The sequence below is a fragment of the Pinus tabuliformis genome, chromosome 9, assembly GCF_031772625.1.
Source record: "Pinus tabuliformis cultivar Carrire ecotype Pingquan chromosome 9, CPIR1, whole genome shotgun sequence".
Taxonomy (NCBI): domain Eukaryota; kingdom Viridiplantae; phylum Streptophyta; class Pinopsida; order Pinales; family Pinaceae; genus Pinus; species Pinus tabuliformis.
Genome location: NC_142307.1, coordinates 450,133,256 through 450,160,922, shown reverse-complemented (window position 1 = coordinate 450,160,922; position 27,667 = coordinate 450,133,256). Strand labels below are relative to the sequence as shown.

General features: G+C 34.9%; 1 protein-coding gene across 1 annotated transcript; it reads left to right on the top strand.

The window, feature by feature from the left end:
* The first annotated feature begins 24,966 nt into the window (after positions 1-24,966).
* LOC149149138 (uncharacterized) lies at positions 24,967-25,846 on the top strand. The gene has a single exon (XM_089442396.1). The coding sequence runs from the start codon at positions 24,967-24,969 to the stop codon at positions 25,633-25,635; it is 669 nt and encodes a 222-aa protein (XP_089298522.1). The 3' UTR covers positions 25,636-25,846.
* The last annotated feature ends 1,821 nt before the right edge of the window (positions 25,847-27,667 follow it).

Genomic DNA, 27,667 nt, shown 5'->3' with positions numbered 1-27,667 from the left:
TCTGGCATACGTGAACAGAAGAGTGAACTTCTCCAAATAGTTTAGGCCAATAGAATCCTGCTTTCAATATCTTATGCACAGTGGTTTTCCAGTTATAATGCCCCCCACAAATGACAGCATGGAAATGATCAATCATCCTTTGAGTCTATATTTCTACCAAACATAGAAGAAGAATTCCCACCGGGTCTTTCTAGTATAGTTTCCCATTGGATATAATAAACTTCTGGGCTTGTAATCTTAATGCTCTATACTTGGATTTATCCATGTTCACTGGGCACCTCAAGAATAGCAGATAGTGGATGAAATCCCTATACTAGGTAGATGTTTCATATTTGATATGAATTTTTTGGATCGATGTCATGATTAATGGTTGTTGTGTCTCCTCTTCATCTTCTTCTGTCAACAGGTTAATCCCCAAGGCCTAGAAATTGGACTCTGATAATATTTTGGTCAATCCCTATCCTTTGATGAGTTTAGTGGGCTTGATATCCATGTCATACTCTTGGATTTTTGCAATCCATTTACGTCTTTTTCCATCACTGTCCCCTTGGACCAGGATGTCTTTAACAACAGATCTTGGAACATAAGCCACAATGTAAGAGTGTAAAAAATAAACTTTGAAGGCCTTCAAAGCTTTAACCATGGCATAAGCCTATTTTTCAAAGATGTTATATTTCAATTCAACCTCTCGCAACACCTGGATAAATAAGGCTATATGTTGCTCGTGACTTTCCTTATTATTCTGTAGAAACATAGCAACTATAGTATGAGGGGAGGCAAAATAAAAGATGTAAACTGGCATTGAATAATCCGAGTCGACTAGCACAGGAGCTTCTACAAAATATCTCTTGATCCTAGAGAAGGATTCTCGGGAATCTGGTCTCTAGTTTACTTTGTTCTCCTTCTTCAACATCTTCGTGATACCTTTTATTATCTCTGCATAATTGGGTACAAATCTCCCTAAGAAGTTAATCCTTCCCAAGAACACTTGGACCATATTTTTATTTTTAGGTAGGGAAATGTGGCAGATGGCTTCCACATGCTTAACATTGATCTTCACCACTTCCTGTGTTACTATATTGATGCAGGAGCATTCAAGCCTAGTCAGCAATGTGACGGCATGATCGTATGTTGTGACTAGCAAGGGGTTGGAAGACAAGAGTTTAGTTAATTTTATTTATTGTCAAATATGAGAAAAGGGCATAGTGGCTGATTGATCCTCCCTATGTCGAGATCAGGCCAAACAGTGATGATTTATTTGGTTTGAATAGAATATGAGGAATTTGAAAGCTTGATTTAGTGTTTGTTTAGAAAAGAGTGGAGTTGAAGAGACTTTTTAGAAGAGAGTGAGAAATTTCTAGATCTGAACCAGAATTGGTTCATGAATCCACTTTTGTATAAATTGTGATCTTTTTGTATAATTCAGAGGTTGGATAAGTTAGTGAGAGAGAAGTTAGAGAGGTTAGATAGGTTAGTTAGAGGTTCGAGAGAAACCAGAGAGGAGAGAGCGAGGGTTTCAAGATTGAAACAGGACCTTTTATTCATGTAATCGAGCCAGAGAGACGAGACCCTATAAATTCATTATATTGAATACATGATTACATGTGTGTTTAAATGGGACATTTCTATTGAAATCCTTCACTTGTCTCTGTATTGTTTTCCTGCGAAATAACTGAGGCATTCTTCTCTATTTGTTTTATACATAAGTCATGCATTACAGTGATCAATGGTAATTGGAGCTTTATTTTTGGTAATAGTATTTGAGCCACTTAAAACCCATTCGTCGCTTCAAAAGATATCGTAGTTATCCATTGTATGGAGTAATGACAATGTAAAACAGAGTTTGGCAGAGAATGTGTTTATAACACAGAATCTATTAAAACAACCGAATTCGAGAAAAGTAGAAATAGATGAGAGAAGGAATGGTGTTTGTTGGATCTATAAGATCAACTAACCGGATCTAATTAGGTCGAGTAGGACACTTTATCGCATTGGCAGAAGTCTTTGTAGATGGATCGGGCCCTAACCCTTGGTAAACTCCGATAGCGACATGGCAATGAAATGTGGACCGTTGGATCATATGCTTGATCAATAGCAGAGATAAAGTGTGCGCATTAACTAGAGAATGGTTTCCAAATGGTGGTAAGTGGTTATCAGGTGGCCTCAAAAGCCGTAAGCGGTTTTCCCAAACCAGACCCAATGAGGTAATGAACTGTAATTTAGTTAACTTGAAATCAGGGCATGATCGGATCGTCCGTCAAATGGGTGATCAAACAGATTTCAGGTGCGAATAAGCGCAAAAGTTAATTTCCAATCTGGACCCGATGGGATTATACAGTAGATTGGAATTCCACTTGAAGTTCAGGTTACGTGATTAGAAATCAGAAAATATAAAGGAAAGTGTTGTGGGGCGACTAAAGGGTGCAGACCCAACGATATATATAGTTCCGGCTATATAAGTTTTGAGTTCCAGCTTTTGAGCTTTGGACAAGTTTTCCCCGTATTTCCTTTGTAATTCAATAAAGTTTTATAGGCTGGGTTTTAAATGAAAGCAACAATAACGCTTATGATATGTGATTGTGGACAGAACTATAGGTCCCGATTTTCGATATATGCATATGAAGGGGGAATTATTTGATGATCGGGGTTTGCTGCATCATTTGTGGTATCAGAGTAGGTTAACGATCTATAAAGATTGGTTTGCAGAATGAATTTTAATTCTAGCATATGTATAAATTGCATGGAAGTGGATCGATATAGATGGGGATCAGACTACAAAGGACACTGAGATCAGAATGGGGAAGCAGTGAATCTCTGAGGAAGTTCTGGTAAGAATGTTTATTTTGATGATTTTGCGGAACTGTGTTTTGAATGTCTGAAGAACAACAAGGGATTGAAATTTCAAAGGAGAAGATGTTTTCCTTTCAGGAAAATAAAATTGATGTGTAAGTTGATTGCATGATTGATTTGATTGAGATGAAAGGTTTAGAAGTTAAAGCTGAATAGAAGAGTGGTTTGCTGTGGAATTGAAGTCATTTAAATGATTTGAAGAATTTTGTGAAAACTGAGAATGATTGAGGATTGCTTAAAATATTGTTGAAGGCAATGATATTGATGAGTGAAAGAACAAAGATTGGGTTTAATAGGACTAAAAGAAGAACCACTGAAAGGAATGAACTTTGGAATTTGTAGAAGCAAGATATGATTTGATTATAAACAGGTTATCAGAAGGAATTGATAGTGTCTGTCATGAATTGGTAAATATAATTGAAATTCAGATCTAATCTTAATTGATCTTGAAAACTGAAGAGTCCATTATGAAAAGTAAAATGGGAAATAGTTGTTGGCTGTGTGGAGTCTTTTGAATGGGAAGTCTAAATGAAATAGTGAACAGATGAATTATTTGGCAAAGATTTATCTGATGGAATGGGAATTAGTTTTAAGACATCTTTGAAGGAAATATCGCAGGTTTAAAAGGTACTTTCATGTATCTTAAGATAAGATTGTGCAGGTCAGTGGAATTGTTGAAAGATGGAATGAATTGTACTAGCATCATAGCATATGAGCTATGTTAAAGAAGATAGAGCAAGAAGAACTCTCAGATGAGTAAAGGTGACAGTACCCAACAGTAAATGAAATTACTAAATGAAGAAGGAAGTGAGCAATTGAATATGCAGAGCCTAAAGCAAGGAGTGTTCGAGAGAAGATGAGAACAATTTCCATTTGTGGTTAAGTAGAAGTTGTGAGGCATCTCCACAATTGTGATTGTGGATAGGAGATAAAAATTCCAACAAGAGGAGCGCTGCGTAGAATTGTTAGTGAGTGAAAGGTTCGAGGAAAGAACCAATAGGTGCCAAAAGGCTGAACTCAGGAAAGTTTGGTGAGGCATGAAGGAGGCTTGTTACAGCTGAAATGAAAAAGGTCAGTTGCAGCTCACTAGTGAACAAGGAAAGTTCACCAAAGGAAGAAATGGAATTGACTATCGATAGTTATGACAAGGGTACAAAGGAATGTCACAGACAGAGAAAAAAGAGTTCTGATGTAGTCGGACTCAAAGGAATGAGCAAAGAATAAAGGGACACAGAGTTGGATGAGATGAAGGCAGAACTCAGTCATCTGGAGAAGCGAAACGAATTAGAGAAAAATGGAAACAAGGATTTTATGTGGAAAGAAGAGTTAAATGGCCTATCAAAGAATTGTTTACTGAGAAATTAATACTTCGAATAGTTGAGAATGAAGGAGTAGAATACATCTATGAACCAGAGAAAGGATCTCTCCTTGGGGAAGGAGATAGTGATGAAAATGATGAAGAACTGATGTATGCAAATCAGAGTGAGAGGAATGTGTTGATAGCATCCTCACAGACAAGAGGATCTCATTTTTTTGGGATTAATTATTTCTATAAATGTAAAATTACAGGTATGCAGCCTAATGGATTTGAATCTGTGTATGGAAAGGTGAAAGAGGTAGAGGCAATAAAAACACAAAAGGAGGTTCATAAAGACTTTCAAGACTTCAATAGATGGAGGAAATTAAAAGGTATAGCTAAATGGTTGTGTCTTCTTTTAGTGAAAACTTATTGGATCATATTTGAAGGAATTTTAGCATGGATAGAAGACCAATGGGAAATGGAAACAGGAAAGGGAACAGATGCATTGCAGATTTGTGAAGTGAAGAGAAGGAAAGTTGACACATAGAACTTAGTTGAAGAAGTCAAGGAAATCTTCGAAAGATCAAAGACTTATCAAAGAAGAGGAAGAGACATTGTTGTCTTATTTGGATAAACTGGGTGTTGGAAGAAATTATGTAGAATAGAAAGATATTATACAAACTTATGATGAAGTTGCGAAGCATAGTCAAGTAGTTTTAGTCCTAGAAGTTTTCTTTGAAGAGGAAGAAATCAAAGATGTTGAGGAAGAATTTCTCAATAACTTAGTGAACTATTAGAATAGTTCAGAGAAGCATGAGGAGCTAGTCACTAAGGCTTCAAATGAAGAGCCTTGTATTTTGAAAATGACATGTTGTATGTTTTCAGGTTTGGCAGGTGATGAACAACAATTGAACAATGTGCTTATGCATGTTGATGAAGAAGTGAGATTACTGGAAGAGATGGATGAAACAAAAAGATATTTTGAGCATGTATTTAATAATTTTGAGAATGATGGTATTGACAGGGAATTTGTCATGATTAAAGAAGCTAAATATAAGAAAATGAAATTTTGTGATGATAACCAGAATGGGGTATTTTCAGTAGAGAATCAAAATGAAAGTATTATGGAAATTGTGAAGGAATATATGATGATGTTGACAGATGCAAAAGTTCAGGAATTCTGTGATTTTAAAGTGGATTATTTTTATGAAGTTGTAAACCATGAAGAAGCTTTAGAAAACCAGAATTTTGTTTCTGATGTAGGAGAAGATGAAACAACATTATTTTGTTGCAATAGTATAAGTATAGAGGATGAAAAGATACTTCATAATGATATGCTCCAAGAAATCCTAGCTATTGAATTGTTGAATGATAGTCTTGTGTTAGAACAAGGAACACTGTGTAATGCAGAGGAAAGTATTGGAATGAGAATTGATGACAATTTCATAACTTTTGCAGAAGGACAGTATAAAGAGTTGATGGCAGAATCATCTATGAAGATTGAAAACCATAGTTATTTTGAGTCTGACAATTGTGATGGAAATTACGTTTTATACAGGAAGGAGGAGTCATATGCAAATGACATGCTTATTGAATACGAAGGAATTTATATTTTTCTGGGAAGGTTATTAGATGAACCTGATAACATAGAGGAAAGGATTATCTTTGATGATAATGAAAGAGAAGTTGTAGAGTATAAACAATAGTTTGTACATGGCAGAGGTGAAGAAGAATTGGACAGAAACTTCATAATTTATATGTTGGAAAGAAATTTACAGTAGGCAGATGTCAGTGGAGTTCAGTTAAAGACAAATTGTAAAGAGGAAGTTGAGAAATTGTGGAAGATGAAATCAGATGAGAAGAGGGACAAGAAGGAAGAGAAATTAGCAAAAGGAATTTGTATCAGCAAGGAAAGAGGGCAACAACAAAATAAGATTTGGAAATCTGGAAGAATAGAAGTGATAGTGGAAGAAGAATTGAATCAGCAGCATGATGAAAGTGATGACTAGCTACAAAGTAAAGTTTGGGATACTAGATGGACAGCAGAAGGATCACATGACCAGGAGGTCATGGAAGTTTTCAACTTTGGGAGTTTGATGCAGGAGCATTCAGGCCTAGTCAGCAATGTGATGGAATGATCACATGTTGTGACTAGCAAGGGGTTGGAAGACAACACTTTAGTTAATTTTATTTATTTAAATGTGTGAGAGTGTTTATTTATTGTCAAATATGAGAAAAGGGCATAGTGGTTGATTGATCCTCGTTGTGTGGAAATCAGGCCAAATAGTTAAGATTTATTTGGTTTGAATAGAATATGAGGAATTTGAAATCTTGATTTAGCATTTGTTTAGAAAAGAGGGGAGTTGAAGAGAATTTTTAGGAGAGAGTGAGAGATTTCTGGATCTAAACCAGAATTGGTTCATGAATCCACTTCTATATAAATTGTGATCTTTTTGTATAATTCAGAGGTTGGATAAGTTAGCAAGAGAGAAGGTAGAGAGGTTAGATAGGTTAGTTAGAGGTTGGAGAGAAACCAGAGAGGAGAGAGCGAGGGTTTCAAGATTGAAACAGGACCTTTTATTCATGTAATTGAGCCAGAGAGGTGAGACCCTGTAAATTCATTATATTGAATACATGATTGTGTGTGTGTAAATGGGCCATTTATATTGAAATCCTTCGCTTGTCTCTATATTGTTTGCCTACGGAATAACTGAGGCATTATGCTCTATTTGTTTTATGCATAAGTCATGCGTTGCAGCGATCAATGGTAATTGGAGCTTTATTATTGGTAACAATATTTGAGCCACTTAAAACCCATTCACCACTTCAAAAAATATCATAGTTATCCGTCGTATGGAGTAATGACAGTCTAAAACAGAGTTTGGCGGAGAATGTGTTTATAACACAGAGTCCATTAAAACAACCGAATTCAAGAAAAGGAGAAATAGATGAGAGAAGGAATGGTGTTTGTTGGATCTATAAGATCAGTGGACCAGATCTTATCGGGCCGAGCAGGACACTTTATCACATTGGCAGAAGTCTTTGTAGATGGATCGGGCCCTAACCCTTGGTAAACTCTGACAGAGACATGGCGATGAAATGTGGATGGTTGGATCATATGCTTGATCAACGATGGAGATAAGGCGCACGCATTGACTAGAGAACAGTTTCCAAATGGTGGTAAGTGGTTATCAGGTGGCCTAAAAAGCCGTAAATGGTTTTCCCAAACCAGACCCGATGAGGTAATGAACAGTAATTTAGTTAATTTGAAATCCGGGCGTGATCGGACCGTCTTTCGAATGGAAAATCAAACGGACTTCGGGAGTGAATAAGCGTGAAAGTTCATTTCCAATCTGGACTCAATGAGATTATACAGAAGATTGGAATTCCACTTGAAGTCTGGGTTATGTGATCAGAAATCAGAAAATATAAAGGAAAGTGTTGTGGAGCGACTAAAGGGTGCGGACCTGATGATATATATAGTTCCGGCTATATAAGTTTTGAGTTCTGGCTTTTGAGTTTCGGAGCGGGTTTTCCTCGTACTTCCTTTGTAATTCAATAAAGTTGTATAGACCGGGTTTTAAAGGAAAGCAACAATAACGCTTCCGATATGTGCTTGTGGATAGAACCATAGGTTCGGTTCCTGATATATGCATATCACGGGGGAATTATTTGGTCATCGAGGTTTCCTACATCATATATGCCCCAAAAACTTCCCTTCACTCAGAGTGAACTGAGATTTCTTGGATTGAAAGACAACCCATACTTCCTGCATTTCTTAAAATTGAGTTTCAAATGTTCAATATGCTCCTCATTTGTTTTATAGAAAAATGTGATATTATCCAGGTAGACCACTACAAATTTATCATGTTCTCCCATGAAAGATATATTAATTTCCCTCTAGAATGTTGCTCTTGCATTTATAAGGATAAATGGCATTCTTGCATACGTGACGGTACCCCAAGGTGTAGCGAATGCAGTTTTCTTATGATCATTGGGATGCATCGATACCTTATTATACCTTGAGAAGCCATCCATCATGGACATCTGAGCTTAGCAAACTACCTTTTGTAGTATATAATCCATCTTTGAAAATGGTTAATTTTCTTTCAACGAAGCTTTGTTGAGGTTTCTGAAGTCCATGCACAGTCTTATCTCTCCATAATTCTTCCTAACAGGAACCAAGTTTTCTACCCACTCTGAGTACCTCAATGGTACAATGAACTTGGCCTGAAGCAAATTCCTCACCTCCTTCTTGATGGATGAGAGTAAGAGGGGATTGATTTGCCTAAGTTTTTTATTACAAGGCTTCATTCCATTCCTTAAGGGAATCTTATGTTGAATGACATTTGTATCAAAAGTTTTTAAATCTCCATATGACTTAGAAAAACATCTTTATAAGTTTTTAGGAGATTTAAGTACCTTTTATTATATTGTTGGAGGATCCCTTTTGATAACTTGATCATCTGGGGTTCATTCTCTGAGCTGACGATGAAATCCTCCACCTATTCATCAACTCCCTGTTTAGTAGGTTTTGAAGCCACATAATTGGATTTGAATATCCTCTCCAAAGGAACTAGACCACATGGAATGACATTTCCCTTTAGCTACAGAACTTTCTGCCTGGTGATAGTTTCCTCCCAAGCGATTGGTTATTCCTGTGTCGCTTCTTCTTATTCTTGGTCAATCACCGAATTCAAAAATTCCCCAATGAATTCCATGAAGCGCTTTATTTGTTCATCATGCTTTAACACCTCCCAGTGTTTCACATTGTTAGGCACTGAGGGTTTGTATTGAAATTCAATTTCATATCTGAGGAGTGGATTTTGCGGTGGCTTGAAATTACTGGCAGCTATAGTTAAGGAATCAACCATTCAATTTCCTTCCGTAGGTAAGAACTAGACAATAAAATCTAGGAATAAGTTTTCAATTAAATCCCAAACCTCATTTTTGTAAGCCCTTCGCTGGGGGTGCTCAGCTTGACATTGATCTTTGATTTGCTTCATCACCAGTTCTAAGTCTTGAAACACAGTCACGCATTTGATGTTTAAATTCCTTGCTACTTGCAGACCTAGTAGTAATGCCTCATACTCTGCCACATTATTTGTTACCTCTAATTCCAATTTGAATGAGAAGGGAATCAAGCTGCCCTCTGGAGATATCAACAATACTCCTCCTTCATTTCATTCTTTAGAATTTGCACCATTAAAATACAACTTCCAGACTTTGCTACGATCTCTAAGTTGTTAATCTAGTCTGGTTGTAGGTTGTATCAATGTTTCTTCTAAAAGAAAATCATCTTCTTCTAGCATTAAGCATGAGATATCCGTCTCGTTCCCATACACAGGAGAATTTTTTGGGAAACAATCTCTTGTGACTATTTTAATGAACCTTCATTCCCTATACAGACGCCTTTCTTCTCCACCAAATATAGGGATGGTAGCACAAGTAAGATCCTATTTGATGGAACTTCCAATCTTTGATCCCCAAGATCTGGACAAAATGATACCGAACCTTGCAGGGATATCGGCTACTACAATGTCCATGACTACACTTTTCACTAGGATCTGGGCCAAATTCACCACCAAGTCCTTTATCATACCCAAGCATCCTACCCTCTTAGAGTCAAAAGAGTAGAGATCTTTGTATTATCTGCTTATCTCCATACCTAGTTTCTCCATTACTAATAGTGGCATCAAATTATGAGAAGTGCCTCAGTCCAACATATAGTTATGGAGAAGGAGGTCATGTACTGATAGAGTAACATAGAAAGGTGGTGTGGAGGGATCTTTTTCTTTGATATGGGGTCCAAAGACGACCATTGGCCTTTATTTTTGGAGGTTTAAACTATCAGAAGGTTGGATTGAAGTAGATGGAAACATGAACTGAGAAACTTGGGCCTTATATGTGGGTTGTTTCAAGATTTTAGACAATGGTACCAAGATCTTGACTTTCTCAAGCTCTTTTTGAAGATTGAAGATGGCAGGGCCTTTTTCTGCAGAGCTAACTTCTACCAGCTCCTTTTCTTTTTCATTGATGGGCTTGGAAGGGGGGGTTTCTTTCTCTTCTTGGAGGGCTTCAGGTTTATGGCAGTTCGGGTCAGGGGGGCTTCTTTATTTGAATAATCAGCTCTAAAATCCCCTTCCCCTTCTCAGCTAGCTTAGGAGGCTCTTTGGAGGAAGTACCTTCATTTTGATCTAGACCCCTTGATCTCTTTCTAGATGATCACAGATCGTATTTCTTGTGCAGCTGAGGCTGCGTGAAATCAACATACTGCTTGTAGTAGTCATCGATCTCATCATCATTCAACGTTTCATAATCTCCTCCTCATCTTCTTCATACATTTTGAGTTCTTGTTCTTCATCGAAGTAATAGGAATACAAGTTCCCCTGAACTTCATTTTTATTTGGTATCTATTGCTCTTGATCATCTTCTATACATAGTGGAGGATGAATGCGATCTTACTTCTCTTTCCTCTCCTTTTGTAGTATCTGTAGGGGAGACCTTCTATATTGGGGATGGAAACACCGATTAGCAGCCGGAAAGTTCTATCATTAAAACCTTTTACTTTCTAGCTCCATTTTTGTCAGTTTATTTGATAAGTTATTTATCAACTTATCCATCTCCTCTATCCTCTATTCTTGGGATTCTCTTCCTTGACTATGGGAAGTTGCCTCCACTTTTCACTTTTTCTTCTCTCTAGGGTCATGTCTACCTCTTGACTTCCCTGTCGAGGGCTCAAGAGCATCAATTTGAATCTAGTCCAAGGTACATGACTTCCTCTCCCTAAGTGTGAAGCTGAACTCTGATTCAAAGGCCCTAACAAAAACTAATCAGGAAGCGGCCCATGGAGGTTTAATATCAGCAGGTAGATTATTGTACACCTCATTAAACCTTTTTATAAAAGCTGAGATATCCTCATCAGATTTCTTCTTCATAGTGTTGAACTTAGTAAGAATGTGTCCATGATCTCTCTTCTCTCCCCATTTCTACAAAAAGGAATTATCCATTTCTTCCCAAGTGGTAATGGAATCATTTGGAAAGGATTTGAAACATTTCCTAACTTCCTCATCCAAATATTGGACAAAGAGCCTCAAAACTACATCTTGGTGCTCTGCATTCAAATTTTTTGCAAAGGCACAAAAAATTTCTATGTGTCTCTTTGCGGATATGTCAGCTTCTTCATTGAACCTCGGTAGGAGCTTGAGATAGTCTTGTGTCATAGTATTTAGATGTTGAGGTAGGTCTAAGGGAGCATATTTGTTCAACAGGAAACCTCGGACAACCATCTTGATCAAAGGTGGTGGTGAATGATTTAATGGGGGTCTCTGAGGTATGACCAATTGTGAGACAACTAACTAACCATGGAATGAGAAACTGTTCACACTGTGGGTAGGGTTTCTCTGGAGTATATATTTTACCTCATCAACTTTTGGGATGAGAGGAAATTTGAGAGAAGGGGTGTTGACTGAAACTTATTCTTCTTTGTGTTACATGTCAATTTGTCACCATGACACTTGATCAGCTTATGGGTCCTTTTAGCATCCCTGAACATGTTTGAATCAACTCCCTCAGAAGTAAAACAAACCAAAATATCTTGATGTAGATGAGAAATTTGGGAAAAATATCTGTCACACCTTGTTAAGTTCTACATGTGCTGATTTTTCTAGAGTTTCCCATGAGTTTGCTAGAATTAACTATGAGAACAGCATATAGTTGCACTCTATCTGCCACTGTAAACCTACGCAGGTGAATTCAAGAAAGCAAAAATAAAAAGTACATTATAGAAACATAGTTGGTTGAATATTTCCCAACTGAAAGCTTCCATGTGATGACTATTTGAACTATATCCCTCACAATGATGCCCATATGAACATGATTACATCAAGTACTTTCGAATCAGGAGATATGTGAAAAGTACCTTCAGAATTGGAAATGATCTTATATGGAAATGAAATGCGTCGTAGTCCTTTTGAGTTTTCCTATGATTCAATTCAGTCCCCTTTCCAACACATAAACATTTGAAGACAATCAATTGAATACGATTATTAATGAATATTCTCATTTGTCACACTTGGAACCAATCTCTATGCCTGATTCTTTTAACACAATTTTTTTAACTGATGAAGGGATTATGGAAGGTATGAACTTGGAAGAAATGCCATGGAACAATACCTTCAACCTTCTTGTCATCCTTTGATAAAATTGGGAATAATTTCTCATCTATGTTTTCGTCTGAGACCCTTAGTGATCCACAATGTCCAATTTCTATCCTTTCTTCCAGTTCTAAATAGAATTTAGGGAACATACCGGCAACGATAACCCTAGATATCTCAGTGAAACCTGGGCTAACTTTAGATATTGATATGGGAGCTTATTGTTCTTTAGAAGAGATTCAGACTTACAAAGCCATATTTCAAGAATTCCAAGACATATTTGCTTGGCCATATGAAGAAATGCCAGGAATCGATCCTAGCATAATTGTACATGAAGTAAAAAATTATCTGGATGTTAAGCCTATTAGACAATGATTATTTTCTATACATACATGAAAATTTGTCGGTATAAATATTGGAGTTGAAAAATCGTTGAAAACAGGATTCATCTACCCCGTTCCCTTGATTAATTTGGTATCAAATATTTTTCCCATCAATAAAAAACAAGGAATTGTTCGAGTATGTGTTGATTACCAAGATATTATTAGAGCTTGTCATAAGGAAAATTATCCAACTCCGAATATCGACCAAGTTGTCGATGACTATGCTAGGAATAAAATTTTTCCATTCATGGATGGATTTTCTGGCTACAATCAGATAAACATATTCCCCACCAATCAATACAAAACCACATGTATATTCCCATGGAGAAGTTTTGCTTATCGCAAACACCCATTTGGCCCAAAAAATGTTGGTGCAAAGTTTCAGCGAGCAATGTCTTATGCATTCTACGATATCAAGCATATTTTTCAACCTTATTTAGATGACCAGTCGGCTCATTCAATGAAAAGGCAAGATCACACTTTGCATTTAAAAGCTATTTTCATTAGGTGCAAGCACTACAATATTTGCTAGAATCCGCAAAAATGTATTTTTTGTGTGCAATCAGGTTGGCTTCTAGGTTTCATCATTTCGAACGAAGGAATTTGTGTCGACCTCCTCAAGGTAGAGGCAATTCTGAATTTTTCTTCTCCTTCTAGCCTTACTCAACTCCAAAGTTTGCAGGGGAAAGAAAACTTTTTACATAGATTCATCCACAATTATGCCAAACTAACCCAAGGTTTTAATTGACTATTCAAAAATGGAATTTCATTTCTCTGGGATGACCTTGCTGATAAATCTTTTGATGCATTAAAACATGCACTAACCAGTGTGCCATTACTACATCCACCTGATTATCATCGAGATCACTTTTTGTACTTAGTCGCATCCGATGCCACAATTGGCATGGTGTTAGTCCAAGAGGATTATTATATCAGAGAACATGTGATTTACTATTTTATTAGAAGTCTCACTAAAACCAATATTAAATACACACATGTGCAGAAGCTAGCTTTGGCAGCTGTACAAGTTGTTAAAAGATTTTGTCGCTATATACTCCTCTAAAAGCAACTGTCATTTCAGATTGCAACCATATGATGTATATTCTCACTAAACAATTTCTAGGGGGGAATATTCCAAGTGGATATTTATCTTACAAGAGTTTTATTTGGAATTTGAAAAATCCAAATAAAATAAATCTTTGATTTTCGCCAAACTATTGTGTGACTTTCCTCATACTGATATAGAAAGTGTAGCAGAAGATTCTTTTGCTGACAAATCTATCTTTCTTATTAGTACGTCAGATCTATGGTATGGAGATATGATTATATATCTCCAAAAACAAACTTTTAGGCCCGAGTTATCCAAAAACCATCGTCATCGAATCTGATACCGATCCAAACAATATAATATTATTGGTGACACTCTTTACCATCGCGGTATCAATTCTATATTCTGACATTGTTTTACTCTCCAAGAGGCCAAAAAAAAATTAAATGACTACCACTCTAGTGTTGGGTGTGGAGCCTAATTATCTTCCTTATTCAAAGGTATCACCGCATTGGACCCTAATTCGTAATGTGGCAGCATCGCCACCCATAATATTTGCGCTACAAAGGTGGTCTAGGCCCCCCTCCCAGTGGGGGATTGGGGGCAGCGCCCCCGAAGCTAAAAATAGATGTAAAATTGCCTTGTAAAATGTTGTAATTTCATAGTCAATCTGGGCCATTCATTAGGCGGAGATCTAATGGTAGAAGTTATGTTTAATTTAGGGTTTTTTTCCCTAGAAGGAAACCCCTCGCTATATATGAGGGAATTGTATTGTGTCTATGGAGATCTGTATTCTGAGCGAGGCAGAGAGACGAGAATGAGAGCGAAGAGGGAATCATAGCGGATCTGTTGTGGGTTGTATCTCTTCATTTTGCTGGATAATATAAAAGGAAGGACTGGTTGTTTCTCCATGGACATAGCCCAAATTGGGTGAACTACATATATCTGTGTCTCTCTTGTTTTATGTGTTTCTGTGTTTATATTTATGCAATATATCTTATGTGCTCCATTGCTCTGTAATATATAATTTTATAAAATCTGGAGCATGTGGCGTTGCCTTATCTGGGTATGCTACTGCCCAAAATATATTACGTACTAGTTATTTTTTGCCATCGATGTTTAAAGATTGTATTACTACAGCCCGCAAATTCGATAATTGCCAAATCTATGATCACAAAATGTGAGCACCTCCAACTCTTCTTCATCCTCTCATAGCTCTCGGTCCTTTTTCCAAATGGGGCATCGAATTCATCACTTGTAACCCACACTTGGCCATGGGGCATGGGTATATTATCCTTGTAGTCTATTACTTTACGAAATGGGTCGAGGTAATGCCTACATATAGAGACGACATGAAACTACAACATTTTTCATTTTCAATCATGTGATTGCTTGGTTTGGTGTCCCACAAGATATTATTACAAACAATGGTAGTCATTTTCGTAACTTTATGATTGTCGAACTATCTACACAACTCAACCTACACCATGATAGCTCTACTCCGTACTATCCACAAGCTAATTGTTAGGTCAAAGTTGTCAATAAAGTTTTAACCAATATGATTAAATGGATGGTTGGTATTAATAAAGGAAACTAGCATTCTATGCTCTTTTTAGCACTGTGGGCTTATCGTACTACTGCAAAAACATCGACTGCTTTTACTCATTTCCAACTTGTTTCTGGTTTGGAAGCAGTATTACCCATTGAAAGTGAAATACCATCCCTAAAGCTAGCTATCGAATTATTAATCCTCATTCATATTCAGAAGGTGACCTAGTTTTGGTTTATGATCACGCTCATGACAAGTTAGGTGCAGGAAAGTTCAAACCCATGTGGCATGGACCTTACATCATAAAATGGGTATTAGCTAAAGGAGCCTATGAGCTAGTTGATTACGATGGTATTCCTTTGGAAAAGCCCAGAAATGGTCTTTACCTAAAGAAATATTATTCATAAATTTTTGGTGAAGTTCTGTACATTATTTATCCTTTTTATGTATGTGTGATAGTTAATGTTTTTCACATTTTCTACTACCTCTCTTACTTATCTCATTTTTACACTTGATTTGCAGATGTCGACCTCTCAAACTTACATTGCATTTGTTGATGGTGCTAGTTGTAGTACTCGAAATTTATCTTCCACAACCTGGTTATTTATTCACCCAGTGATGAGCTAGACTCTATTCATGGAATCTGTCTCGGTCAAACAACCAACAACATAGCAGAATATATCGCAATCATTGAGATATTAGTTGATGCCATCAATTTTTGTATCTGACTTTTGATCGTTAGGTTAGATTCGCAACTCATGGTATTACATTTAAATGGTATTTATAAAGTAAGGAGTCCAACAATGTTAAGAGTGTTTATACTACCTCTGAACTTCAACTGAGTCGGGACGAAGCATCAACTGCACATCCATGCTTCACCACATGATACAGCCTCCTGGCCTCTGACTAATTTGGGGTCGATAATGTTTTACTTATGTTACCATCAAAACATTGGTTCCATCCTCCAACCTCTGGGTTATCTTCCTAGCTGCGTGGACCCCACAGATAGTCCACGTTGGATGACCAATTGCCAAAGAGGAAAATCTAGCCACTCCAACAGGAATATTTCTTTCCTTCGGTTCCAAACTACAAGAGGATAAGCCTTCTCTGATCCTATCCAATTCTTTTCCTTAAGTTCAATGTTTTGTCCCTTTACGCCATAACGAATCCCTTTCCTTATCATTTGATGATGGCTCAATTAAGGGACCTCGACTGTGCACCATGCAAGGCCTTCAGTATTGATCTTTATGCTCTCCCTAGAAACTAGATTTACCATCACAAAGGCTTCTTCAAGATGGTGTTTTCAGTTGTGGCTTGGTCTCAAGGGTATCTTTGACCTCTAGATCCACTCCAAGACCTCACCACTCCATCAAAGTTATATTAATATGTTCCACGGTGTTACCCCTTCTGAGCCTGGGTGATAGCTACATTGAGGGGTTCCTAACCCGCAGGCCTTCCATGTCTTCATGTAGGGAATTCCTCGCATAGCGGTGTAGGCACTCCTATGTCCAATATCTACTAGAAGCCTGGCGGGAGCTTCCGGGAGGCTTCCACCTCTCTTGCTACACACCAACTGTTCCAAAGTCTAGATGAACTCTTTAAGCAGCTCCTTGGCACCACTCATGGGTTGCTAGGGAATTTGGCTATTAGAGGGGACCCACAATCCTTATTTCCAAAATCCTTGTGGTGGGAATGGAGGCTTCTACACAAGCAAGACTAGCTATCATAGAAATACGATAGTGAGATATGACCAACCCTAATAATTCTCCCTCAAACCTACACGTACTACTTTCGTGTTGGCACAACAACTTGTAAACAAATACCCTGATGTATACATTGACCCACTCTCGCCAACAAAGGGTCTTTCTTATAAAATGCATATTAATACAAAGGGTATCAGACCACACTTATTTTAACTGCTCATGGTTTGGACCTAAAATAGATTATTGAGTTCATTAATTTTAGTCGTTGAATTATTTTCTCGCACAGTTAAGCATTTCATTCAGAGTGAGAGTCTACCTCTACTCTATAGCCTAGGCAAAACTGTTATGGAGCTCTTTTCCAATTTGAACTTTAGATACTCTATGATTACCATTAATTAGGTTGTTAAATTATTTAATTTTACATGTAAGCATAACACACATCTACACATACATATTCATAGCCATAATCAACATACAAATCAGGGAAATATCCCTTCACACTCGTATCACAGGTATATACACAAAAACACATTTGCAGTCCCTGTTTATCCACGTCTGCTACAAATGACAATACAACATAATCAATTAATTGTAACAGTATTAACAAAATTATATTTTAGCCCGTAGGAAAAATGGGACTGGGAATATGATTCTCCACACAACCATAGACAGTTGCAACCATTTCTACTTGCAGTTGTCACTCTTGAGCCAGATTCCAGAGTATGGGGGGGGGAATTCTTGCTGCTCGGACCACACTCAAGCTGCCAGATATTCTAGGGACTCTAAAGGACCTCCTACCTCAATCCCCATTATTGCTCGTCTCTTTATTTCTTGCAAGGGGAGTTTAGAGTTTCCCAAATTCACCCCCACATCCACATATAATGTTTCACCACCTCGTAGCGAGTACAGAAGCCACTGTATCAGTCAGGGAAGTAACTCAAAACTATGATTCGATCTTGTCTCTATATTGGCTTCAGGATGGTCTCCTCCCAAGCTATTACAGGGCTCTAGAGTAGCTAGCTCAATCCATAGCCTCTACAGAATCCTAAGCTATTATAGGTCTCCAAAGGTTTCATTCTGCTATGGCTTCTAGGGACCAAATCTATTATAGGGTTTGAGATAACTCTTGTCTCAACCCACAACCTCCAGGAACCCAAGATGTTATAGGGTTCCAAGAATCCTATCTCAACCCACAACCTCGAGGGAACCTAAGTTGTTATAGGGATTCACACAATAAAAAATTGTGTGAAGCAATGATTACAATTTTAAACAAGCCTAATACCCTCGCATGGGGTGGTAGGAATGTGAGTGGCAATATTTGAGTATATCTCTGGTACCCCTCATTCTATCGTATTTGAGGATTGAACTATCCCAATGTGGAAGTGGGAATCTTCCGTGAAACTTAAATGCTTCTCCTAGTTGACCCTTTTCAACTGCATTCTAACCTAGGAAAACTTGATAGAAAGGGGCCTAACTGGTTAGGGTAGATGTCACATGTGTGGTTCCACCTTTGAATATTGCACACATATGCTCCCGAAAATACCCTTTTGCTAGAGAAATTTGGGGTAGAGTAGCTACTATGATGCAAATTATGGTTGAAAGTGATTGCTTGTCCATTATTGCTTATCTCATATACTCACCAGTGAATCATAGACCATACAAAATAGTCCCTCTGTATGTGCTCTAGGGGATCTTGAGAACCAAAAATGTTGTTGTTTTTTATGGAAAAATTACATATGCTCACTCCACAAGTCTTGAAATTGTTGGACACTTTCTAGAGATTGACCCTTGGGTGCCTAGGATCTCCCAGCACCCTGTATTTCTCAAGGAGTTGGGATATTCATATCAATTAGGATTCTTCCTCGAATAGAGGAAAATATGGATGTGTTGCACTCATCAATCTATTCCCCGATCATGAATACTGCTTTTATTGGCATGAAGGAGTGGGGACTAATAATCAAGCTGAGCTTGTTGCACTGTGGAGGATCCTACAGTGTGAAAAATGGTTTGCCATTGACTCCATCAAGGTTGTTGGGAACTCAAAATGGATAATTGCGTGGGTGCATAGAAAGAACTCTCTTGAGATCCCCCTCCTTCATCACTGGATGGAGAACATCCTGCTGCTCATTCCTTTTTTCGATGATATGTCTTTTGCTCATGTGTACCACAAAAAAAACAGGGGTGAGATGCCCTTTCCAAATGTGGGGTATCCCTCTGTCATGGAAGGATGTGTTTTGAAATTCTACTTGATGGCTTTGCGTGTGAGGTGGGTTCCTTCGAACTCTAATTTGGATGCCTCCTTTGCATTGTTTTTTGAACTCGTGCCAACTATTTGCTATTTTTCCTCATTTTTTCCCCTATTCTTGATCTCAGTTAAGAATTTCTTCGACTGTAAGCTACACAGAAAATGCTTTGACATATTTTATATATGTGTTGTGCTGGATGTAGTAGTTTGTTCTTACCTAATTAGCTATATGATCAAGGAACTTGATCCTCCCTAGCTGTATGAAAATCCTCTTTACATTAATGAAAGATGTTATGTTTTTTTCCTCTGAGAAAACACAACTAATTGATTTGTGCCATCAAGTTAATAAAATTCTAGTTACATTTTAGTTTAATTTTTCATTACGGTAGTATGTTGGAACAATACAAACACATACTTTAGACATATTATATTATTATTATTATTAGTATTATCTAATTTTAACGTCATGACCAAGTGAGACACCAAATTGATGTATGAGACCTAGATGTTTGTGGGACAAGGGACCCACCTCCACTCAACGATTTGATTGCTAAGTCTAAGAAGGCATACATACTTTACCCCCCTCCGATTTTGAACTTGTTACCTCTTAGAAAGAAACATATGTTCTTAACCATTAACCATTAGACCCATTCAAACTTTATAGTTTCACTCTCTTAACCGTATCATAGGATATATTGAGTCACCTCCCATGAGATTGGAAATTTGTTAACTTTGAAAATAACTATGTTAGTGATGGAATTCATATAGATTAATTTATTACTATTGATGGGTATTGTCTTTTCATTTTGGATTTTGTCAAACGTTGAAAATAACTACATATTATATCAAACTTTGTGTATATATAGAGGACATTGTTTTCATTTTTTTTGGTGATAAGATATGTAACGAGTAACTTGTAAAGTTGCCATACTGAAATATAAAATGAAGATTGTAAATTTAATATAAATATGGAATAAGTAATTGTTTAGTAATGTGTAAACTTGTATCAATTATTTTTTGATCTAATTTATAGAACTTATAAATTCGAAATTCTATGTAATTTTAGAATTTCTAAAGATATAAAGATATATATCACAACAATTATAAATGTAAATGTAAATATAAATGTGTTTGTGTTCAAAGTTAGAGAACAAATTAAAATATATTAAACATAAATTGAACGTAGGTAGAAGAAGATAAAAATTATTATTAATAATTAAGGAAATGATAGTAGTGAATAGTAAAGTGGTGAAAGATGATGCAAAGTAGTAATTAAGAATGTAAGAATGTTGAATATTATGTGTTGTATTATTTGTGAAATTCTTTTTAATAGAAAAAAAAACATTATAAAACATTATATATATTATTTATAAAATATTATATGTATTATTGTTTGGATAAGTGTTTAATATATATTAGGTTGGATTTATAACTATATTCATGTTCACATATATTAACTTGAATGGTGAGGTAGAATATGATTTTGAGAGCAAGATTTTTCTATATGGTTTGGAGATCATTCTAAGTATGTCCATGAGTTATTAAATGTAAATATATGAAATATATTAATGTGTATATATATGAATATGTGAATATTGAATTTTTATGAGTATATATTTAGTCTTACATTATACACAATAATTATTTTTTGGTTATTTTTTATATTATGAATATTGTATTTTGGATTGTTAGGAAAGTGGTTGAATAAACCTATTTTTCAGAATACTTATCTTATATCCACAATATATACACTATATTTTTTAGTCTTTTTTTTTTTTTCCTTTCTTCAAATTGATGCATTGTGGGATGGGAAGTATTTATTCAAATATTTAGAAACTAATGATGTTAGAATATCAATAAATAACATTCTAATGAAATGTTATTATTTTTATTGTGAACAATTGTGACACAAAAAATAGAACAACCAAAATGTTGAATTCTTATTATTAACAACTTACATCCATCTTATCCTTGAATTTATCAATCTATTTCAACTCTAGATTTATCAAGCCCAGAAGAGTGATCAAATGTGTTGAGGTACAAACTTCCTTTAGGGTGCAAAACTTGAAAAAATGTTTGCATCGTGCTTGAAAGATCTTGGTTATGTTAGTTCTATATATATATATATATATATATATATATATATATATATATATATATATATATATACACATAGTATGGAAGGAATTTACCATTTCCTAACATACCAATAAACAATTTAATTGTAAGTTTTTTTTTGTTTACCCAATATATACATAGTTTACAATAAAACATTTTATTCAAGAAGGGGCATTCATATATTTTATTTATAATTGATATCTTAATATTTTCTTCATTTACTTTATTTTTTTTATATAAACACATATCACCACCAAACAATGTTTTTAGATGATCATATTAAAAAGAAAGAAAAATGATGGATCACTGAATGTGTTGAAAAATCCTAATTTTTTTTTGTCTTGCCCTATTTCATCATATGATAAAACATAGTGATTGAATCTAAAAGTTCCTCCAAAATAGTCCATGTTCTAGTGTTTATATTTACTTGAATTTTTCAAGTATATGCAATCAGTAAACACCAAATTTCTCTAGTTTTATGTCCATAAATGAGTATGGAAGAAAGACATTTCTTCATAATCTTGTTTTTACTGTAAAGCAAAATTCTCAAATAAAATATGAGTTTGTAGAGGTTAAGTTGAAAAAGCATAAAATTCACAATTTTATAAGTAAAAAACAAGCTAAAAAGTGTTTCCCAATTTAGTACTTTCATAAATATCTTTAATACAAAATTTGACAACCTTTACTCTTAAAAATTGAACTTATTAAACTACCCTCCACACTACTATAATTTAATAACCAACATAACTTTTCTTTCCAATTTTAGCTTTACTCCATAACTAGTGAGAACAATTTTTCCTTTACTCCACCCAACATAATCTTTCTCTCCAATTAAACTATTTCCAAGTGGCAATGTTTCTCTTATGAATTTTAAAAAAAATGGGCAAAATCCACCTTTGAAACTTAACCTCCTAACAATGATGAGACAACAATAAAATCCACAAAACTGATATATTAATTGCCATATCATTTTCGAAAATGAAAAAATTATATATTAATATAAAATATATTTACATAAATCAATTTAACTTAGTATTAACCCCACCATCAATGTTTCCACTTCAATGTTTAAAAAATATAAAATAATAAAAATCTAAAAATACAATTGCACAGGGGATATTACATTAACAAAACTGAAACGATGCGTGTTGTCCCTTGCCAAGTGGAATAGAAACTCCCCCAAAAAAAACCATTCATAAAGCCACAACCAATTAATTAATTAAAAAAATATTAAATGATGGTGATCAACGAGAAATTTGATCCCTCCTTTTCGATATTACAACAAAGAAAATTCACCCCGCAGTAGGTCTTGATCATCCATTCTATTTAAAATATAAATTCATGAGGACCTCTTCCAAAATAGACCAATATGACTGTTAATTTTTTATTATCAAATAGGTTAGAAGTAATAGGACTACTAAGTTTACTACATTCAAACTATAGCTACCCGCTTCAAACGAATTAACAGAAAATTTCGAAAATACAGCGGTTAGATTTGATTGGTGAATTAATATGCCAATTCCAAGTTCGCTTCGGCATATTCTTCGTACACCCCTTCGCATCCATGAAATCGGATACTGTCTGTTACATTTGCATACAGCTATGAGTTTGGGATATTCGGTTTACCAAAGTGAATCATTTAACTAAATTCGTAAAAACTTATGGTTTAATGATAGAATAGGCTATGTAAAAATAAATTGTAAAACAGGGTATATAAATATTTGCAGGCATGTGTTTATCAAATTCAATTAGAGCTAATTATAATATTCACAGTTTTGTATTATAAAGAATAATAAATAAAAAATATTGGTATTAGTGGTATATTATAAATTTTATTATTATAAAGAATAATAAATAATAAATATGGTTATTAATTATTATAATGTAAAATTTGGTTTAATTGATTAATGAATAATTGGTATGGTTTGTTAATTGTTAGCCAGTAAAATTTGGTTTGTTCTATTTTATGAGTAATTAATAATTGACGATGTACATGTATATCTAGAAAATTTTTGTCTATGATTCTATTTTAAATATAAATGTGATATATATATGTATATTTAAAAAAATGTTTGTATATAATTTTATTTCAAACATAAATATGATATGTAATATGGAATCTATATGATTCACTCTAACATAGAATTTGAATGAAAACTCAGTTTACATTACACATCATATAATGAGTTTAATTGTGTATATGGATGAACACAGAAATTCTAGTAATATGCTATTTTAATGTAAAATTATGCATTTTGTTTAATATATCACAATAATTTTTAAGATGTTTTTAAGATTTTCTTTATTATATTGTATATTTCAACCTTTTAAAATATTAGAAAAATAATGTATTGAAGTGTGTTAGATGTGTATTCCCAATTTTTTTCAAAATTAAATTTCAAACAACCAATTTATTTATATGAAATCAAACTCAAATTCAAACTTGATAACTATAATTTAAACCACATGTATCCATTTTAATAAATAACCACACCGCTAATTAAACACTCTCATTAATATCCACTTCCTTATATCTATTAAAAATGCTATGAGGTGGTCTCAAAACTTACAAGGTTTAGATTCAAGACATTATCTAAATTTTGTTAAGCCTTTGTCAAAACATTTCATTTTTTGTTGCTAATTATACACAATCATGATTATATTTGCAAAGTAAATTTAATCACTATTTTGACACCAAAACTAAAGAGTTGAAGAGCAACAATTATATCCACTTCCTTATATCTATTAAAAATGCTATGAGGTGGTCTCAAAACTTACAAGGTTTGGATTCAAGACATTCTCTAAATTTTGTTAAGCCTCTGTCAAAACATTTCATTTTTTGTTGCTAATTATACACAATCATGATTATATTTGCAAAGTAAATTTAATCACTATTTTGATGCCAAAACTAAAGAGTTGAAGAGCAACAATTAAATCCTATGCCATTGGACTTTAATTGAACAAGACTGTATATGTCTACTTTTTGATTTTGCCAAACAAATAAATTCTATGCTATTGGACTTTAATTGAGTGACCTCTGTATATGCCCACTGTTAAAAGACAAAATCGAAAAGTGAACATATACCGTGCTTGCTCAATTCAAACCCAATAACATAAGATTTATTTGTTGCCCAATTAAAGTACCTTAACATGTAATAAAATAATGTGTAAATAAGATGTGATTGTAACTTCATCCACTTTTAAAGCTGTCACGAATATAAATATGATTACGGTTCCATTAATCTCCCACCGCCTCAAACACTGTCACAATAATAAATTAATAAATTATATTAGGGTTAGCGGGTAGCCCTACTCTCTTTACACTTTCGGTGTTAGGGTTTCAAAACGCTCATCTCAAGACTCGATGGCATAAAACTTTTTTCCCTATGTCATGTCACTGGTCATATCGAATGAATTTGTGAATATATCCGATCTAATATCTCGCCTCTTCATGTATCACAGAGGCTTCTTCATTAAATTGATTATGACATCTCATTAATTTCCTATTCCCTGCATTCTCTATATAATGCTGCTCTCACAGCTCTCTAAGCACGAAAGTGAGTGGGACAATTGGAGGGTATTACTGTGACTGGTATACGAGCTGAACAGTTATCATGAGGAAGTCTGGAGGAGGTGGTGGGGGAAAGTCTGGAGGTGGTGGTGGGGGTAAGTCGGGAGGAGGTGGTGGTGGGGGGAAATTGGGTGGTGGTGGGAAATCGGGTGGAGGAGGTGGTGGTGGGAAATCTGGTGGAGGAGGTGGTGGGGAAAGGTCTGCTGCTCCCCATGGATCAGGGGGGAAATCTGTGGGCTCACATGCGTCCGCAGGGAAGCCAGGAGGCTCCGACAGTAGCGTTGGGAAGTCGAGCAGTTCGGCCATGCAGTGTAAGCCTGCAGCCGGGAATTCCGGGAGCGGGAATTTGAGCCGTTCACAAGTTGGACATTTTTCAGCCGACCCCAAATCTCTCCACTTCACGCAGGAGAGTATAAAGGGTTCGTTTAGTAAAGGGCCCATGAGTGGCGTCAAATTGCACGACGCTGTAGCGGAAGTGAAGGCGGGATCGTCACGTCCCGCTAGTAGCGGGCTTCAAGTCCACAGAGGACAGAATGGCGAGCTCTGGTGCGAGAACAACCGGAGCCTGTATGTAGCGCGACAAGCTGGTGTCCCATCAGTCGACGTTAAGGTAAATTCAAATGACTTCAAGTCAAGGCGCCTTGGAGATACAACCAAGGATAAACTGAAGGACCCAAATTTTCTTCCGACTATCAGGGGCCCCGGTGTCTAATGGACTGGAACTTTATCGACAGGCAGCCTTATGATGAATATTGTAATTATAACGTATAGAGTGATCTACAGCTAGTGTACTTTGTTTTGTTTTCTGTCAATTGATGTACTGTGTTTTGGGGTTGTAAGGAACTTTTGGCTTGAGCGTTTTCAGTTATGTAAATATTCATAAAAATATGATGGCCTCTTTCGGTGGCGTTTTTGAGATTGTAGTATAGCCTTTTTTCATCTTTGTGTTTTGATATGTTTAATTAACTGATTCCACTTCTGGTTTTCACTGTCATGACAAAGGATTCGAAGTTGTGTGTTCTCATTTGGCCCATATAAATTTTGAAGTTATTTATTTGGATTATTTAAGTTTATTGTAGTTTAATTGAGTTTCCATTCTGGAAATTAGTTATTTATTTGGATTATTTAAGTTTATTGTAGTTTAATTGAGTTTCCATCCTGGAAATTACAAATGGTTAATAACTTATTATATTATATTTTAAGTAATATGAATTTCAATTCAATGTGCACTTTGGAAATTATAAATTGTTAAAAGCTTACAATATTATATTCCAAATAAACATCTGGAACAGCTAGCTAGGAAGCAGCAGTTTTTGAATCCCGAACAAGTCAGTGAGCATGAATCTCACAAGCCCGGGACATGGTACGCCAGCTACCTATCGCTATATTCCATTTCCTAAGCGTTTGCATAATGTAAAGTAGGAAAATTTGTAAATGAGAATCGGTATAAAGGTTATTATATCTATAACGCACATATCAGCTCTATTTCAGATCAGAAATTGTTAAAGGGAACAGAGTATTGAGCTGGGAATCATAATTAGCCCCTCAGAAAGAAGCTCTATTTCAGATTAGAAATTGTGAAAAGGAACGGACTATTGAGCTCGGAATCATAATTAGCCCCTCAGAAAGAAGCTGAATTCAGAAAGAAGCTGAATTGGCATTTTTCAGATCAGAAATTGTCACAAGGGTTTATATTCAGGAAGGTCTTATTGTCGTGTAAGGCCTGTGAATTTGTAAATGAAAATGATGGAAAAAGGCCTTTATATTTGGGAAATCGCTATTATATAAGAATTATGTTTTACTAAATGTGATTAGTATTATATTATACATACTAGTAATATAAGAATTATGTTTTAGTGAATGTGATTAGTATTATATTATACATATTAGTAATATAAGAATTATGTTTCACTAAATGTGAAGAATTATGTTTTATTAAATGCGATTAGCATGTTCCATGTACTAATGTGATTAAAGTCTTATTATTTTCTACTTAATGCCAAGTTAAATTTAGGAATTTAGGACATGTACTTGAAGACATCTACATTACAGTGACCAGATAGGAATTTAGGACATGTACTTAAAGACATCTACAGTACAGTCATAAGATAGCAATCGCATTAGTGAATGTGTAACCTTGGTGTGAGTTAGTACAATCACATTAGTTAAGTTAGTACAACCTAAACACCACATTAGTTAAGTTAGTACAACCAGGTTTAAAATTGAATAAAATAAAAAGCTAATACAACCACATTCATTTAAAACTGAATAAAATTAGCACAACTACATTTATAGTAAATGTATGCCTAAATAATTTATAATTTGTAATTATATTATTATAATTATAATTATTAATATTATAAATTATTATTATTAATTAATCTTATTAGTAATATTGTTAATTAAATTTAATAGCATGATTAATTAATAAATATTAATAATAATTAATTAATTAATTTTTATTTTATTTATTATTAATTATTTAATTAATTTAAGACAATTTTCATCATTTTAAAATAATCGTAGAACATAAAACACAATTATAAAATAAAATAAAAAAACTACATTAATATATGTAATTGATATAAGAAAAAACACAATCATAAAATGAATTAAAAAATCCTACTTTAATAAATATGATTGATAAGAAAAAGCATAAACATAAAATGAATTAAAAAAACCTACATTAATAAATAAAAATCACACTTTAATAAATATGATTGATATAAGAAAGAAGACATCAT